General features: G+C 46.8%; 1 protein-coding gene across 6 annotated transcripts in view; it reads right to left on the reverse strand.

The window, feature by feature from the left end:
* RMDN3 (regulator of microtubule dynamics 3) overlaps positions 1-14592 on the reverse strand; it is a 548832-nt gene that overhangs the window by 279413 nt on the left and 254827 nt on the right. For all 6 annotated transcript variants that reach the window (XM_069637572.1, XM_069637573.1, XM_069637571.1 and 3 more), the window contains exon 2: positions 926-1154. In XM_069637572.1, coding sequence (XP_069493673.1) covers positions 926-1136 — 211 coding nt within the window. In that variant the 5' untranslated portion in view covers positions 1137-1154. The remainder of the gene's footprint in view (positions 1-925; positions 1155-14592) is intronic.

The following is a 14592-nucleotide window of genomic DNA, read 5'->3' on the forward strand; positions in this document are numbered from 1 at the left end:
AAGGTACCGCTTGTTTGTGATGGCACACACACACACACACACACACACACACACACACACACAACAGTCCCCTCTTTTCCTCACTAAAACTACCATTGAGCATGTTTTTTCTACAGGGCTCAAAATATACAATTGCCACTAGATATCGGCGTGTCCAAATTGGCTTGCAGAGAGTAAGAAATGATGTATTGTGTGTGTATATATACAATTCAATGGTGGCAGTGACTTTATGCCTAGCTAGTAGCTTGCAACTTAAAATGGTGCCCCTCACCCTTTTCTACATATGTTCCTGTAATATTATCAGAGATTACTTGAAGAGTTGGAGAGGCTACATTTCACATCAAGCTGCTTCAAATAGTTGATGGCATTCCTCCCATGCCCTGGCTACCTTTTCCGAAATAATTCCAGCCAATTCTTTACAGTGTCCTAAATGTGAAAACTGTGCAGGAGGGGTATTTGGACCTTCAGCTAGAGCATAAACCTGGACCACCTACAGCCTAGCGTTTTTTAAAAGAACCAAAGCTCAAATTTGTCTCGTGGAAAATATCCGAGTATAAAGTGGTACCGCCTCTCTATAAACCCAGTAGATGATGTATGGCTTTCATGCCCTGCCAGAAGGGCAGACGTGGCCTTTCACGTCTTACACTTACTTTTTTCTATTGTATTGATAAATAGACCTTATGTGCGTTTCTTTCCCAAAAGAGGTGGGAGACTGCAGAGAATCAATATGTTAAATTGGGGGTGCCAGGTTCATAAAAAGAACTTTATTCAATAAATAAAACTGCACGCCTGATGCGGAGTGGGTAGAAAATCCCTCCAAACTAGTCGTCACCCGATTAACACATTTTACAGAACTTGATTTTCGGTACCTTTAAAATGTGCAAAGTTGTTTATTTATAAGTAATACAAATATATATGGTTTTACCTTGAGTCTGCTGCAGAGGTATATCCTTACAAGAAAGTCGCACAGGAGTACTGTGCAGGTTACACAAATGCTCATCATCGTCGTCATAATTCTTTCTCCGAATCCTTTTCCTCCATTGTTGCTTATATAGACCATAAACCACAATGCCTGTTGCTGTTCCCAAAACTAGCCCGATGCCTGCCCGGTAGCTGAAGGTGCCAAGCTTAGACATGGCAAATCTCCTTTATTCCTAAAAGAAAGCAAAAGAAAATCACTGAACAAATGAGGTATGAATTGTATTCTGTTTCAAACTTCACAGGTAGCAAGCCAGCACTTTACAGGAAGCAGGCATTTCTAAACCTTTTGCTTACCAACCAGTCTATCTGGGTCCTTCGGTTTATTGCAGGCCCAACTGAATCATTAATTTCCACTGGGATGGTGCCACTCCATTCATTGAAACAGTGAATCTCAGTTCCACCCAGATACTTGGTTCAGTTTCAAGGGTCATTTTAAACTGGTTTAAATCCTCTCTCCTTTACACTTCACCAGCTGCTTTGATATGGTCTACTTAACTAATTTCCTGCACATCATTCCTGTCCATTTATACCCCAAATGTGCATGTGTCCTTCATTATTCGAAGTGACAACACTCACTAGTCGCTTTCAGCTTGCTCAGTGATATCAGACCACTTGATTGCATATGAAATAATGTTCCAGGACAGACAATGCAGCAGGTACCACAGGAGTGGCTCGTAGTTGGATCCAAGTAGAATTCCAGGAGGCAGACACAGAACAAACAGTTCCAGCGGAAAACAAGGACCTGAGCGGTCTGACCAGGGCTAGGGCCTCGGGGGAAGAACAAGGACAACTGAGCAGCAGGGGAACTAGCAATGGCCATGCCAACTGTTTGGGGTTTTGTGTAGGCATTGGAAAAGCACTTGCCAGGCACTGCATTAGTGGTATTAACTTGCTATTGATGGTAGCAGGTGCAAAATGTTGCGAGTAAATGGGTACCTAATAGCAGTGCCTGGCAAATTCCCAATATGTATACACAGGCCACTGTTGGCTTTGCCAATACTTTTTTTTTTAACAGGACATCAGTGAAGGGCACGCATTATGCTTATAAATAGCATGGCTGAAGCCAGAACTGATTAAGATATTGAAAGAGCGTCCAGAGGATTGAATTTTATTTTTAAAAGTATCAAAAATTATTTAAGATGATACAGAATTATTCATGAAATAAATCATGAATGAATCAAAAAAGGAGCAACAATTCAATGCAGGTAAAATCACAATCATAAAATACAATTGCGGTAACAAGAACTCATTCACACCCATCAAGAAGGTAATCCATCCTAATTCAATCATACATTAGCAACTCACCATTCACATTTTTACAAAACACTGAACAACATTTCATATCAATGCCAATTAATAAACATTATTCAAAAAAGTGCATTTTTTTGTGTCTTCTTAGATTGCATCTTAATAGCCCTTTAATGAAACACGATCACATTTCCAAGGCCGTTACAGGACTGACCCGCACAAAGAGGAAGTTCACAACTCGCTTAAGGAGCAGGCCAGTCACATTGTTGGCTCCCAAGTGCGTGCTGCGCTGACTCCAAGCACTGCAGCAGGCACCCTAAATAAGACCTGCAACCTTGTTTTTAATAAATGAAAAGCTGGCGTTCCATCCGACTCTGATGAAGTGACTGCTTAAAAGACTTGAATGTCATGTGTCCCCTGATGAGGTGGTGAAACTACACCTACACGTCGAAACTGGTCGGTCCTATTACAGCCTTGGAAATGTGATCGTGTTTCAATAAACAGCTATTAAGATCCACTCCATGAAGAGACAAAAAAAAAGCACGTTTTTGAATACTAGTTCAAGGGCTGACGTACCACTCAGGGTATTCAGATATCAGGTAGTTCAATAGGGCTTCACCGAGCCAGAAGCAGGAAGCGATGCCATGCCTCTTCAGGAGTCTTCTTCGGATCTTCAGTCAGCCGTTTGTCTACGAGGGATACTTGGCTAAAATTCTAAATCGGAAGAAATGGCTGCAGGAGTCTCATCTTATCCAAACTCCAGCCTGGAAGCAAGTCTAAGCCCACCAATAGTAATGATCTGCACCATTCAAACAACCAGTAGTTGTCCAATCTGGGACAACTATTGGTTTCACGCATGCCCCAGATGTGGAGTGGCAGACAGTCCCACCCACTTCCTGGGCCACACACAGACAAAGGCAGCACTAGCCTGCAAAAGCAGCAGCTTTTTTGGGCAAATGTACAACCTTGTATGGGATTTCCTAACCTGGCAAGGCAGGAAGAAGACCCAACTACAATATGGCCAAAGAACAAGTGAAAATCTAGTGGTGTGGACATTTTACGGCACTAGCCACGTTTAGGAACCATACGCGGTAAACATGAATGTGCACACTAGATATAACACGAAAACGGTAAAAAATAATGCTGCCACCAGCTTTTCTTTGGGTACATAAAAGTAACCAAAAATACTAAGTGTAAAAACAAGGGTGATACAAAAAGTATCCCCATTGCACTGCATTGTAAGATGCTGTGTTCAAATAATATATATATTTTTTTTAAATGTAAAAACTTAAGCGGTTTCCCAGTACCGATTGTTCGAAGGACTGATCAGGTTCCCCATAACAAATGGCAAGGAAAGTGAAGCTGAGGGGTTTACTTCCCCTCAAAAAGTCAGAACAGTTCAAAAAATAAAAAGCAAAGATTGGGGATCCATAGAACTATGGAGCGAAAGTTGCTAAAAGGGAAAGCTTTCCCAACGCTCATCCTTGACGCACAACATTGCCATTGCCAGCGGGAGGAGTCCACAACAGTGTGTTACTGACCACATGGTCCAGCAAGGGTCATAAAGCTTCAAAACAAACTACAATTGTGTAGAGAAACCCCAGGGACTTTGCCTCTCCAGCCCTAAAATCTATCCACTGGCTCCCGGTGGACGCAAGGATCAAATTCAAGACCCTCTGCATCACACACACACACAGGACCGCGGTATCTCCAACGCTCCCTCCCAAAATACTTCCCTGCTAGAGCCCTCCGCTCCTCCAACTCTCTGCTTGTCAAACGCGTCTCCAAGCAGAGTGTGGGGGGCAGGTCTCTCTCCCCGGCTGGTGCTTCTCTTTGCACAGCCTCCCTGCTCCTCTCAGACTTGAGCCGGTCCTCCTAAAGTTCCTAACACTTCCAAAAACCCTGCTTTTTTCCACCTCTTTCCCTTCCCTGCTAATCACCCCACTACCGCCGAGACTGGGGGTCTGGTCCCTCATGAATCTCTATGGTGACTAGGCCCTCTACCCAGTCGACACTAGCATCCCCCACCCCCTTCAGCACAGCCCTTGTGGGCCTCCTGCCTCACGGCTGTGCATTTGTATTTGTATTTATTTTATTTGTATAGCGCAGACCAGGCCCGGAGGCTACCGGGCACATTCCTTAAGGCAATTGTTACATAAGTTGCATACAGTGATGATATATCAAACAATAAATATGGCATAGAAATAGACATAGGAAGGTAGTACAACGATACATGGACTGTCAAGTAATACTTCCTTACATAGGTTATTGCAACACGTTTTAGAATGAAGCTTAGGCATTGGAGGAGGCGAGCCAACATTTGGCTCCATGTTTGAAAAGGTTGAAGGAGGGGAGGTTTCTGATAGTCAAGGGGACAGTATTCCACAGTTTGGCTGCCAGGACTGGGAAGCTAGAACCACCAGCTGTTTGGAGCTTGTATCTAGGTATCAGTAGGCTCTGGTTCACGGTAGATCTAAGTGAGCGAGCTGGAGTGTACAGCGTGAATCGTGAGGATAGATAAGTGGGGGCCAGATTGTTCATGCATTTGTAAGTAAGGGCAAGCGATTTTAGTGAGATCCTTTGGGTGACTGACAACCAATGAAGGTTCTTCCTGGTATCCAAAATGTGTGCAGATCTGGGGATATTGAGGGCTGCCCTGATGGCATTATTTTGTATGATTTGGAGCTTGTCTAGGTTACACTGATTAGTGCCCTGATACAATGCATTGCAATAGTCAAGTTTAGACATGACCAGGGTCCTAGCAAGGGTAGTGCAGTTGTGCGAGGAGAGGAAAGGGCGACATGCTGTGATCAACTTGCAGGTATAGGCGGCGGCGGCCGCATCTGCATTGGTTTGTCTGAAGGGAGAGGGTAGAGTCGAGGTAGATTCCAAGTGTTTTTGTGTCTTTGGAGACTTTTGTTATATTTCCATCGATGTTAAAGGAACTGAACATAGGGTTCAGCTTGTTTAGTCTTTGCTGAGTACCTAGGATGAGGAGCTCTGTCTTGTCATCATTGAGACAGAGCTCATGTTGGGCCATCCAAGTTTGAATGACATGGTAAACATCATTCAAGGCTTTTGAGTCTAATGTGTAGTCACCCGTGATGGGGATGAGTATCTGGGTGTCATCAGCATAATTTGTGTAGGTGACACCCAGATAGTCAAGCACATCAAATAAGGGTTTAGTGAATACATTGTAAAGGGTAGGGGATACACACGATCCTTGGGGGACTCCGCACGGGACTGGTGCAGGGTCAGCCGCGGAGGTGGGCGAGAATACCCTCATCTGTCTGTTATCCAGGAAGGATTGAATCCAGTTTGTGGCCTTGTCAGAGAAGTGAGCTGCAGTTTTCAGGGGGTGACAGAGGATTTGGTGATTAACCAGATCAAAGGCAGCAGATAAGTCTAATAGTAGTAGCAGGGCTAGTTTACCTTTGTCTTTGATATCCTCAATTTGGGTCTTGAGATCGAGGAGGGCTGTCTCCGTATCGTGCTTCGGTCTGAAGCCGGATTGTCTCGTGCCTAGTAGGTTGTTTGATTCCGGATAGTTCTGTATCTGAAGATAGGCTGCTCTATCTAAGATCTTTAGCAGAAAAGGGACCGTTGTGATGGGTCTGTAATTGGTTGGAACCTCTGGGTCTAAGGTGGGTTTTTTTAGGAGAGGGATAACCCAAGCATCCTTTAGGTTATTGGGGACCACTCCCGATTGAAAGGAGGCGTTGATGAAAGAGGTTATAAAAGGAGCGAGGTCATGAGCCGACTCCTTAATGATCGGGGCTGGACAGGTGTCCCCTTGGCAATTTGAAGGTTTTAAATTGCAGATGATTTTTTCAACCTCCAGAACGGTGAGTGGTGTGAAGCTGAACAGCACCGGGGAGTCAAGGGTTGTTATTTTAGGTGGCCTGGTATTGCTAAATATAGGGGTGTGGAGGGTATTTTGTTTGGCGTTGATTTTGGATTGTAAGGTGGATATTTTGTTATTTTGTTAAGAAGGGCATTTTGTATATTGTTGCACCAGGTGCTGTCCTTGGTGCACGTGTCCGGGGCAAGTGAGGGAGATTATAGCTCTTTAAAGATTTTGAATAATTCTCTAGTGTTCGATTCTGCCTGGGATATTCGTGTGTTGTATGTCTCCTTTTTGGCTTGTAATATGGCCTCCTTGTAATTAAGAGAGGTGATTAGAAGGGAGGCTTTATTAGCAGCACTGGGATGGCTTTTCCAAAGGGCTTCAGCTTTGCGCTTTTCTTTGCGCAGCGCGTTGAGCTGCGGGGTGAACCAGGTGTTCAGGTGGGACCGTTTGGCTTTACGGATTTTTAGTGGAGCTAGGCTCTCAATGGCATTGGTCATTAGGCTGTTATAAGTGTCTACTAGGACAGTGGGGTCCTTATCCTCCTGCTGTGCAGCAAGAGTGTTCAAGCAAGGGAGGATAAGAGGAAGCAGTTTCTCCCTGGTGATATCTTTTTTATAGCGGGGGCTATGGTAGGTATGGGCTGGGGTTGGTGACTGGCAGGAGGAAGGTAATAAAATGATGGTCCGACCAGGCGCATGCATCATTAGAGGTGACATTGGTGTTACAGTTAAGGTCGGCTAGCCAGTCGAGCGTTCTTCCTTTGATGTGTGTGGGATCACAAATACGCAGTGGTCGAAGTGCACGAAAAGAAGTAGTGGAGCTATGTTCCCTACTGGTCTGCACCACTCCCCGCAAACCCCATCGCCATACCCCCTCCCATGCACAATATAAACCCCCAAATGCATGCGCCTGCAGTTTAAGGGAATGTTCAGTGCACTGCACTGAAAGTGCAAGTTTCAACTGCTTCCTACACTTTTATTTTAAAACAAAACCGTTCCGGAACGGTTTCTTTTTGAAATAAAAGTATAGGAACGGTAAAACTTCATTAAAAGAAGTAGAGGAGCACCGCTCCCGTCCGCTCCCGCCCACTTCGACCACTGCAAATACGCTGCTGGAAGCCTAGGTTGGAGAGGGTGATGTCTACTTCAGTAGCCATGTGGTCCTTGGGATCTGAGAGACCTAGGTTAAGGTCTCCTAGTAACAGTGTCTGAGAGTTGGGCTTGGTGTTAGTCGACAAGGTGGATGCAATCTCATCTGTGAATGAACCCAATGGGCCTGGAGGTCTGTATATAAGGTGGAGTGTTGCTGTAGTAGGAGAGAGCGATAGTTTCACTGAGAGAGATTCTGCAGAACTAAGTTGTATGCGGGGAGCAGCTCTCATAACGATTTTGTTGCTATGAATAAAAGCGACTCCACCTCCTTTCGACAAGTTGGAATGGCGGTCATTTCTGATGATGGTATAACCCTTGGGTAGGGATAGAGCAAGGAGTGGACCAGAGGCGTCATGTAACCAGGTTTCGGTAATAGCTAGGAAGTCAAGGTTCTGGACCGTGATGAGGTCAGCGATGTCAAGGGCGTGCGCAGTGATGGATCTAGCATTGATAAGGGCTCCCTTGAGTGCTGCGATGGGTAAGGTGGATGGTGGAGGGCTAGGCGTTGCGGTAGGGTTGGGTAGTGGCAGGGCGGAGCGATTGTGCAAAATACAAGGTGGTCTAGGCAGTCTAGTTCTAAGTCTGCTATTCCTTTGTTGTAAAGTACATGGGATGTTTGGAGTGGGTTTGGTAGCAAAGTGCTTGAGCCAGAGGGCTGGGTCATTGAGGTAAGGGTTCGATAGAGGCTCGGGATGGTAGAGCATGGTTGATGGGCGAATAAGTAAGGTCTTAGTTTTACTTGTGCGGTGGCTGGCAGCAGTGCAGGCTGATAGTCCTAGGAAGACTATGAATACAAGGTCAATGCTGGCACAGGTTCTTAGCTGCATGTCGCAGCTTGTGTTTCTCAGGGGACAGAGGATATAACTATATGGGTTCAGTACAAAGGGTATAGAGGAGCAGTGTGGCGCGACTAGGCAGCCAGCAGCAGTGTAACTCAGGTCAATAGGCACAGTACAGGGACATCTAGATGCGAAATGGCACAATTAGGCAGCTAGCAGCAGTGCAAAACAGGTCAATAGGCATAGTACAAGGACATCTAGATGCGAAATAGCACAATTAGGCAGCTAACAGCAGTGCAAATCAGGTAAGTAGGCACAGTACAGGGACATCTAGATTCAAAAATGGTGCAATTAGGCAGCTGGCTGCAGTGCAAAACAGGTCAATAGGCACAGTACAAGGACATCTAGATGCGAAATGGCACAATTAGGCAGCTAACAGCAGTGCAAATCAGGTAAGTAGGCACAGTACAGGGTCATCTAGATTCAAAGTGGCGCAATTAAGCAGCCAGCAACAGTGCAAATCAGGTCAGTAGGCACAGTACGGGGACATCTAGGTTCAAAATGGCGCAATTAGGCAGCCAGCAGCAGTGCAAATCAGGTCAATAGGCGCAGTACAGGGACATCTAGATTCAAAATGGCGCAATTAGGCAGCCAGCAGCAGTGCAAATCAGGTCAATAGGCGCAGTACAGGGATATCTAGATTCAACATGGCGCAATTAGGCAGCTATAAGCAGTGCACCACAGTTTACTAGGCACAGTATAAAGGCATCTAGATACAAAATGGCATTAGACAGGCATTACAGAATATACTTGTAAATAAGGGGGATGTAAAGAAAGGTCTAAAGGAGAGGTGCACGTAAGGGATGCACAGGGTTCAGCCGAGGGTGTAAAGGAAGTGGTCCATAATAGTTGTAGCTGTGGGTAAGTGACAAGGGTGTCCAGCGAGGTGATTTGGGAGGTGAAATGCTATGTATCTGAATGGCACGCTATAGGCATGGGCAGCACACACATGTGCAGCCGTGCGGGGTGGCAACGTTGGCTTACCTGGAGCAGAAAGGGCAGAGTTCCTGGCCCCTGTGGCTCCAAACAGGCACCCAACAGGCCTTAGTATGGCCTTTGTGTTGGCCGCCGGCATATCCGCCTGCCGGCGGATGCTAGGATGTAGAAAGAGGCGGCCTCAGCCTCGTTTCGGCGCCGCGATGCGCCCGGCATTGGGAGGTCAGGCAGGCCTCAAGACAGGGTCAGGCAGGCCTCTGAGGATGTCTGCGGCGGCGAGGGATGCTTGGAGGCGACTTCAGGGAGGGGGGAGAGGGCTCCTGCCCTCTTCCCTAGGCAGATGGAACAGAGTGGGGGCACAGGCACCCAACAGGCCTTAGTATGGCCTTTGTGTAGGCCGCCGGCGTATCCGCCTGCCGGCGGATGCTAGGATGTAGAAAGAGGCGGCCTCAGCCTCGTTTCGGCGCCGCAATGCGCCCGGCATTGGGAGGTCAGGCAGGCCTCGAGACAGGGTCAGGCAGGCCTCTGAGGATGTCTGCGGCGGCGAGGGATGCTTGGAGGCAACTTCAGGGAGGGGGGAGAGGGCTCCTGCCCTCTTCCCTAGGCAGATGGAACATCCCACCAATGGGATTCCTCTGCTCTAGCACTTAGCCAGTGGCCTCTTCCCCCGGTTCCCCTTGGCACTTCCCAGCCGGGCTCCAACCAGCACTTGTCCTTGCCCTGCTCGATCCGAACGACCCTCGCCAACGGCCCTCACTGCCCTCTCTCCCGCATTTCTCTTCTCTGCACTTGCACATCCAAATGCCACAAGGCCAAGTAGGACCATGCATATTTGGCGTTTTTTGCCACCATTATTTACTGTAAAGACTGGAGGGGGGTGTCTGTACTTCTGCTCTCTATATGGTAGAGGAGAGACACAGAGGACCCCAGCCAAGATTCTCTATGCGGTAGCTATGGTCGAGCAATCAAGGCCTAGCTTCTCAGGAGGTGATGCAGGCTGGTTCTTAAGAACAGTGTAGTCCCCGAACCCTCACAAAGGAATGTCCACACACTGTATTACTGAAAACATAGTCTTTATATAATTAATATTCAAAGGTATGTACACTATCACAATAACGCACTTTGTACTCAGAAATCAACAATGGCAAATATATACAATTCTAAAGTGGTACCACCAATATTATCAGATCTCATTAAATTGCATCAACTATACGGTTAGAATGTCACACAGCTCAATAGCAAGGAAACCAGCAATAGAGATAGGAAGGGAAGCAAGATGGTTGACACAATTGGCATAATACTGGCCCTGTTACCTAGGCACAGTTCTGTGTGGAGATCCCCCCCCCCCCTCCATACTGGCAACCAGTAAAATAAAGATCTATAGCACAAGCACAGTCCATCTATTGCTCAATAGTCTTTTTCTCTCCTATAATGTTTTTACCCCCCCCCAATGTACATGGTGGAGTAGAGTTCTTCGAAGAAACATCGACGGATCCTTCTTGAGTGACTCCCTTTCAAGCAGTAGCCACGGATCGTCGAGAGGCGTCGAAGAAGGTGAACTTGGCGTCGATGAGAAGTTCGAGGGTGCCGAGACAACGTCGTCGATCCAGGCGGCGCTTGTCGGCGACGTCCAGCGAAGATGAGGTGTGTGGGGCACCTCGGCGATTGAGTGTTCAGGACTGCAAAGAGTTTCAGAAGAATTGCAGCCCATCAAGGGCGTCGAGTCGTCAAAGGCTTTGTGGCCTTCAAGTGGCGGGAAACCCACCGGCGGATTCTCCTCGGCGCATCAGCGGCCTTGACTTTCTCTGGCAGGACAAAACGGAGTCCTTTGATTCAAATGTTCTTAGGCAAAGGAAAAGGAGCCGGCTGCTCCGGTCGTCGGCGGGACAGCGTCAATCGGTCCCCGCTTCTGGGGCAACCCGACTTCGACGGGCCTCCAGCGGTTACACAAACCTGTGAACCCTAGTCGACGGAAATGGACTTCGACAGCGGCGAAGTCCTGGTGCTTCACTTCGTTCTCCTCAGCATCCCGCCTCTGGTCGGCAGCCTTTCGAGGGTCTGACTTCCAGGGAGCTTCGGCGAAGGTTAGCGATGGTCCCTCGGAGCACGGGAAGAGGGTGCCTTACCAGGTCCTCTCTCGGATCAGTCTTCGACGAATTTGGCAGCTTTCAGATCAGGTCGAAGCTAATGCAACAGGATGTCTTCTTCCAGCTGGGCGTCGAGGATCAGCAGTTCCAGTTACTCTTCAAGTGTAGACACAGCTTCTGAACAATTTCCAGTGGTGAGAGGTCCCCAGATATACTATCCTGTCTCATCCACACTGCTGGGTCACTCTCAGCAGCCAATCATACAGAAGGGCATTCATGCAGTCAGTCATCCAATCAGGCACGCAGTGCATTCAGGCCATCCTCCTACCTCTCAGACACTCACAACAAGGAATGTGGATTGGGACAAGTACCCAGCCATTCAACACTACACACTGCATTCAGGCCAGTTTCGGGCAGGGCTGTCTCAGTCTTTGTCTCTCATACCAGAAACCAGACAGCCACAACAAGAAGTGCATATTGGTCACACACTCCATTCACCCAGATCCCACCCACAGGGTGTACCCACCACATACAGTCACTGGGAAGGCTCCAGCCAGTCTGGACTGGACTTCACAACACCACCATATATGTAACTTCCACCCAACAACCAGTCAGGGGGAAGGGACAGAGTCAGGGCTTCCCAGGACTTTAGGAAAACAAGGTAACAGGCAATAGAAAGCAAGAGGCTACAGGGGCCATCTTCTTTTCCATCAGGAATCAACTGATTCCAATGGCAGGGCCTGGGTATCCCAAAATGGAGGATACTCAGCGCACCTGTGAAATTCAGCATGGAGCTGCCACCAGCCCATACGCTGCTCTGTGGGCCACCCACAGGTGCCCAAAAACATACACTAGGGGCACAGGGTTGTACCCCCACCCGTGGGTGCCATAAGGGTATCCCATGGGTCTGTACACCAAACCAAAAACAGGAAGAGCTGCACTGCCAGGAGTCCCACATGGACTTCTGGGCAGAAAACAATACAGAACACAATGAAAAATGACAAGGTAGAGGGGCACCCGATTGGAGAACATCCCGCTGTGATTAGGCTCCTGAAAGGAGCAAAGCTAAAGAAACCACCAGAACCTAAGTACTCAGTCCTGTGGGATGTACGGTCTGTGTTTTGTTTATTTATGTCCTGGCCAGATAATAAAGATCTTTCTCGTTCCCAATTGTCAGGGAAACTAGCCGTGCTCTTATGTCTCATAGCGTGTAGACGAAACTCAAATGTGAAAGCTTTAGAGATAGACAGGAAGATTTTCTATCCAGATGGGGTAGTGTTCGACGTAGCGAAAAGAACGAAGTCAGATTCTGCCGTTATTTCATATCCCTAGTTCCCGGATAATGCTAAGCTTTGCGTAGCGCAGTTCATCAAGGACAGAGAGCTACAGCAGCTTTGAGGCCTAGGGGAGTGACACAGTTACTGATTGCGCATAGGAAACCTTTTCACGCAGTAGCAACAGCCACAATAGCGAGATGGGTTAGAGAAGTTATGCAGTGGGCTGGAATAGATTTGGCACATTTTGGCGAAAATTCAGCGAGGGGCGCGATGGCATGCAGCGCATTTACTGCAGGCGTGTCCTTGCAGGACATTATGAAGTCAGCCGATTGGTCTAATGAGCGTACCTTTAAAACCTATTTTAAGCCTATATCACAAATTGCTAACAGAGTGATTAATGACTGAACAAGCATAATGCTCGCCTCAGTCTTGTCATAGAATGAAGATTGCCCAGGCTTAACAGCTCAGGAAGTCTTGATTCTATTAAAGATAAGGAAGGGAGCATCATATCCCACCCGAGGGAGTCATGACGGAGTATGAATTGTATTATAATCTTGTGTTGAGTAAAGACCCACCCTTATGATCTCGTCTCCCAATTGATTTCAGGGGAAGACCAGAAGCAAGCATGATTGCGGTTTGTGATCTCGAATAATGAAGTTCGGTATTGAGAGTGGTGCAGCATCCTAGCTACGCCCGAGTTCAGCGAAAGGAGGAATTGCAGCCTTGTTGTTGGTTCACGTTGAGTGTTGAATTTATAGTTTGGTCGTCAGTCAAAGAAAGAAGAGTTAGGGGCAGTCAAGGTCCCTCTTAGGACAAGGGGTCTGCCCTGATTGGGCAAAGGGAGTGTTAACAGGACTACAAGGACGCAAAAAATTGTGGGCGTTTGTAGTTCCAGATGATTTTTTATTTCTTTTTCAAACTATGATACCCCCCAAGTATAGGGAATCTTCCAGAAAGTCTGGAAGTGTAAAATAGTGTTACCTAGTTTAAAAAAAAAAAAAAGAAATTATTATTTTGTTGAATTGCTGTGGGAGCAGTAATTAAAGTAGCAAAGCGTAATGCTCGCCTCCGTCTTGTCATAGAATCCCAGAAACCAGATTGTTACACAAATGAGAACATTTCAAGGCACAATAGGTAAAACCACTAGATACGAAGGCCAACACTGTATAACCTTAACATTGGTCACCAGAAGCTCGACAACAGAGAAAACCAGCTGAAGCGCATGATTTAGGTTTACCAGAATGGTAAAACGAAATGTACACTGTATGGCCACAAAGTAAATGGGTTTGCTCTTGCAATATTGGCACAAAATCATGGACACCAGAGACCTATAGCATGGTAAAGTAAAAAATTAGATCCAATGGCAGCAAGCATGCCACCATACTTGCTGTCAGTGGCTGCCGCTAAAATAAGCTTCTTGGTTTTGGATACCTTCAGATATTAATTGTTTTTATTTCCTGCCTTTACAACCTCAACCCCAGCCTGACTGAAGTTCCTTTTTGCACGCTCCACCTGTGCTCCCTTTGCCTCCGTCTTATCGGCTATACAAGGTTGGCAAGGTGGGGGCAGCAAGGATCATCCTTACCTCTTCACCACTGCCTCCATTAATGCAGCACTGAACAAGGCATCGCAGGACCTTATTTCCCAGGTCAGCCCACGGGACAAGGGTGGTATACGTGGAAATTATGCTCCATAAACTAATCGCAATAAACAATAATAATCAATAAGCAGCACACCAGCCGATAGACGGTGATGGACTTGTGAAGGCATCATTAAGTAGACAGACAACAGAAATTAAATTTGAGATACAAACCTTTATTCAACTTAAAAAGGGTTGGAAAAGGCCCATCTTGCCCTAGGCTAAGGTGGGATTTCCCTACCTAAATGAAACCAAGGATAGTCTATGTCAGTCCAAAGTAAATATTCGTCTGTGTTCAAAACCTACTTGCCCTCACATTTACTTATACAGAGTGTGCAGGAATGTCAGCAAACTAGTAAGTGTTCACATAACTGTTCAGAGCTCTATGCGTGCTAAGGGGTTCCCTTGCCCAAGCTTCAAGTATTTCACCTTCTTCTAAACACAATTCCCAGAGATTCATCTATGCTCCTTTGATTTGGTTACTTTTCACCAGTTTCAAGTTTCTCGATGTCAGTTAACACAATCCTCAAAAGGTAATTTGTGTGGCTTTCAACATGTAGGTGTCCTCTGTCTAGGCGCAGTTG

The sequence above is a fragment of the Ambystoma mexicanum genome, chromosome 14 (genome assembly GCF_040938575.1).
Source record: "Ambystoma mexicanum isolate Mex_15411 chromosome 14, UKY_AmexF1_1, whole genome shotgun sequence".
Lineage (NCBI taxonomy): Eukaryota > Metazoa > Chordata > Amphibia > Caudata > Ambystomatidae > Ambystoma > Ambystoma mexicanum.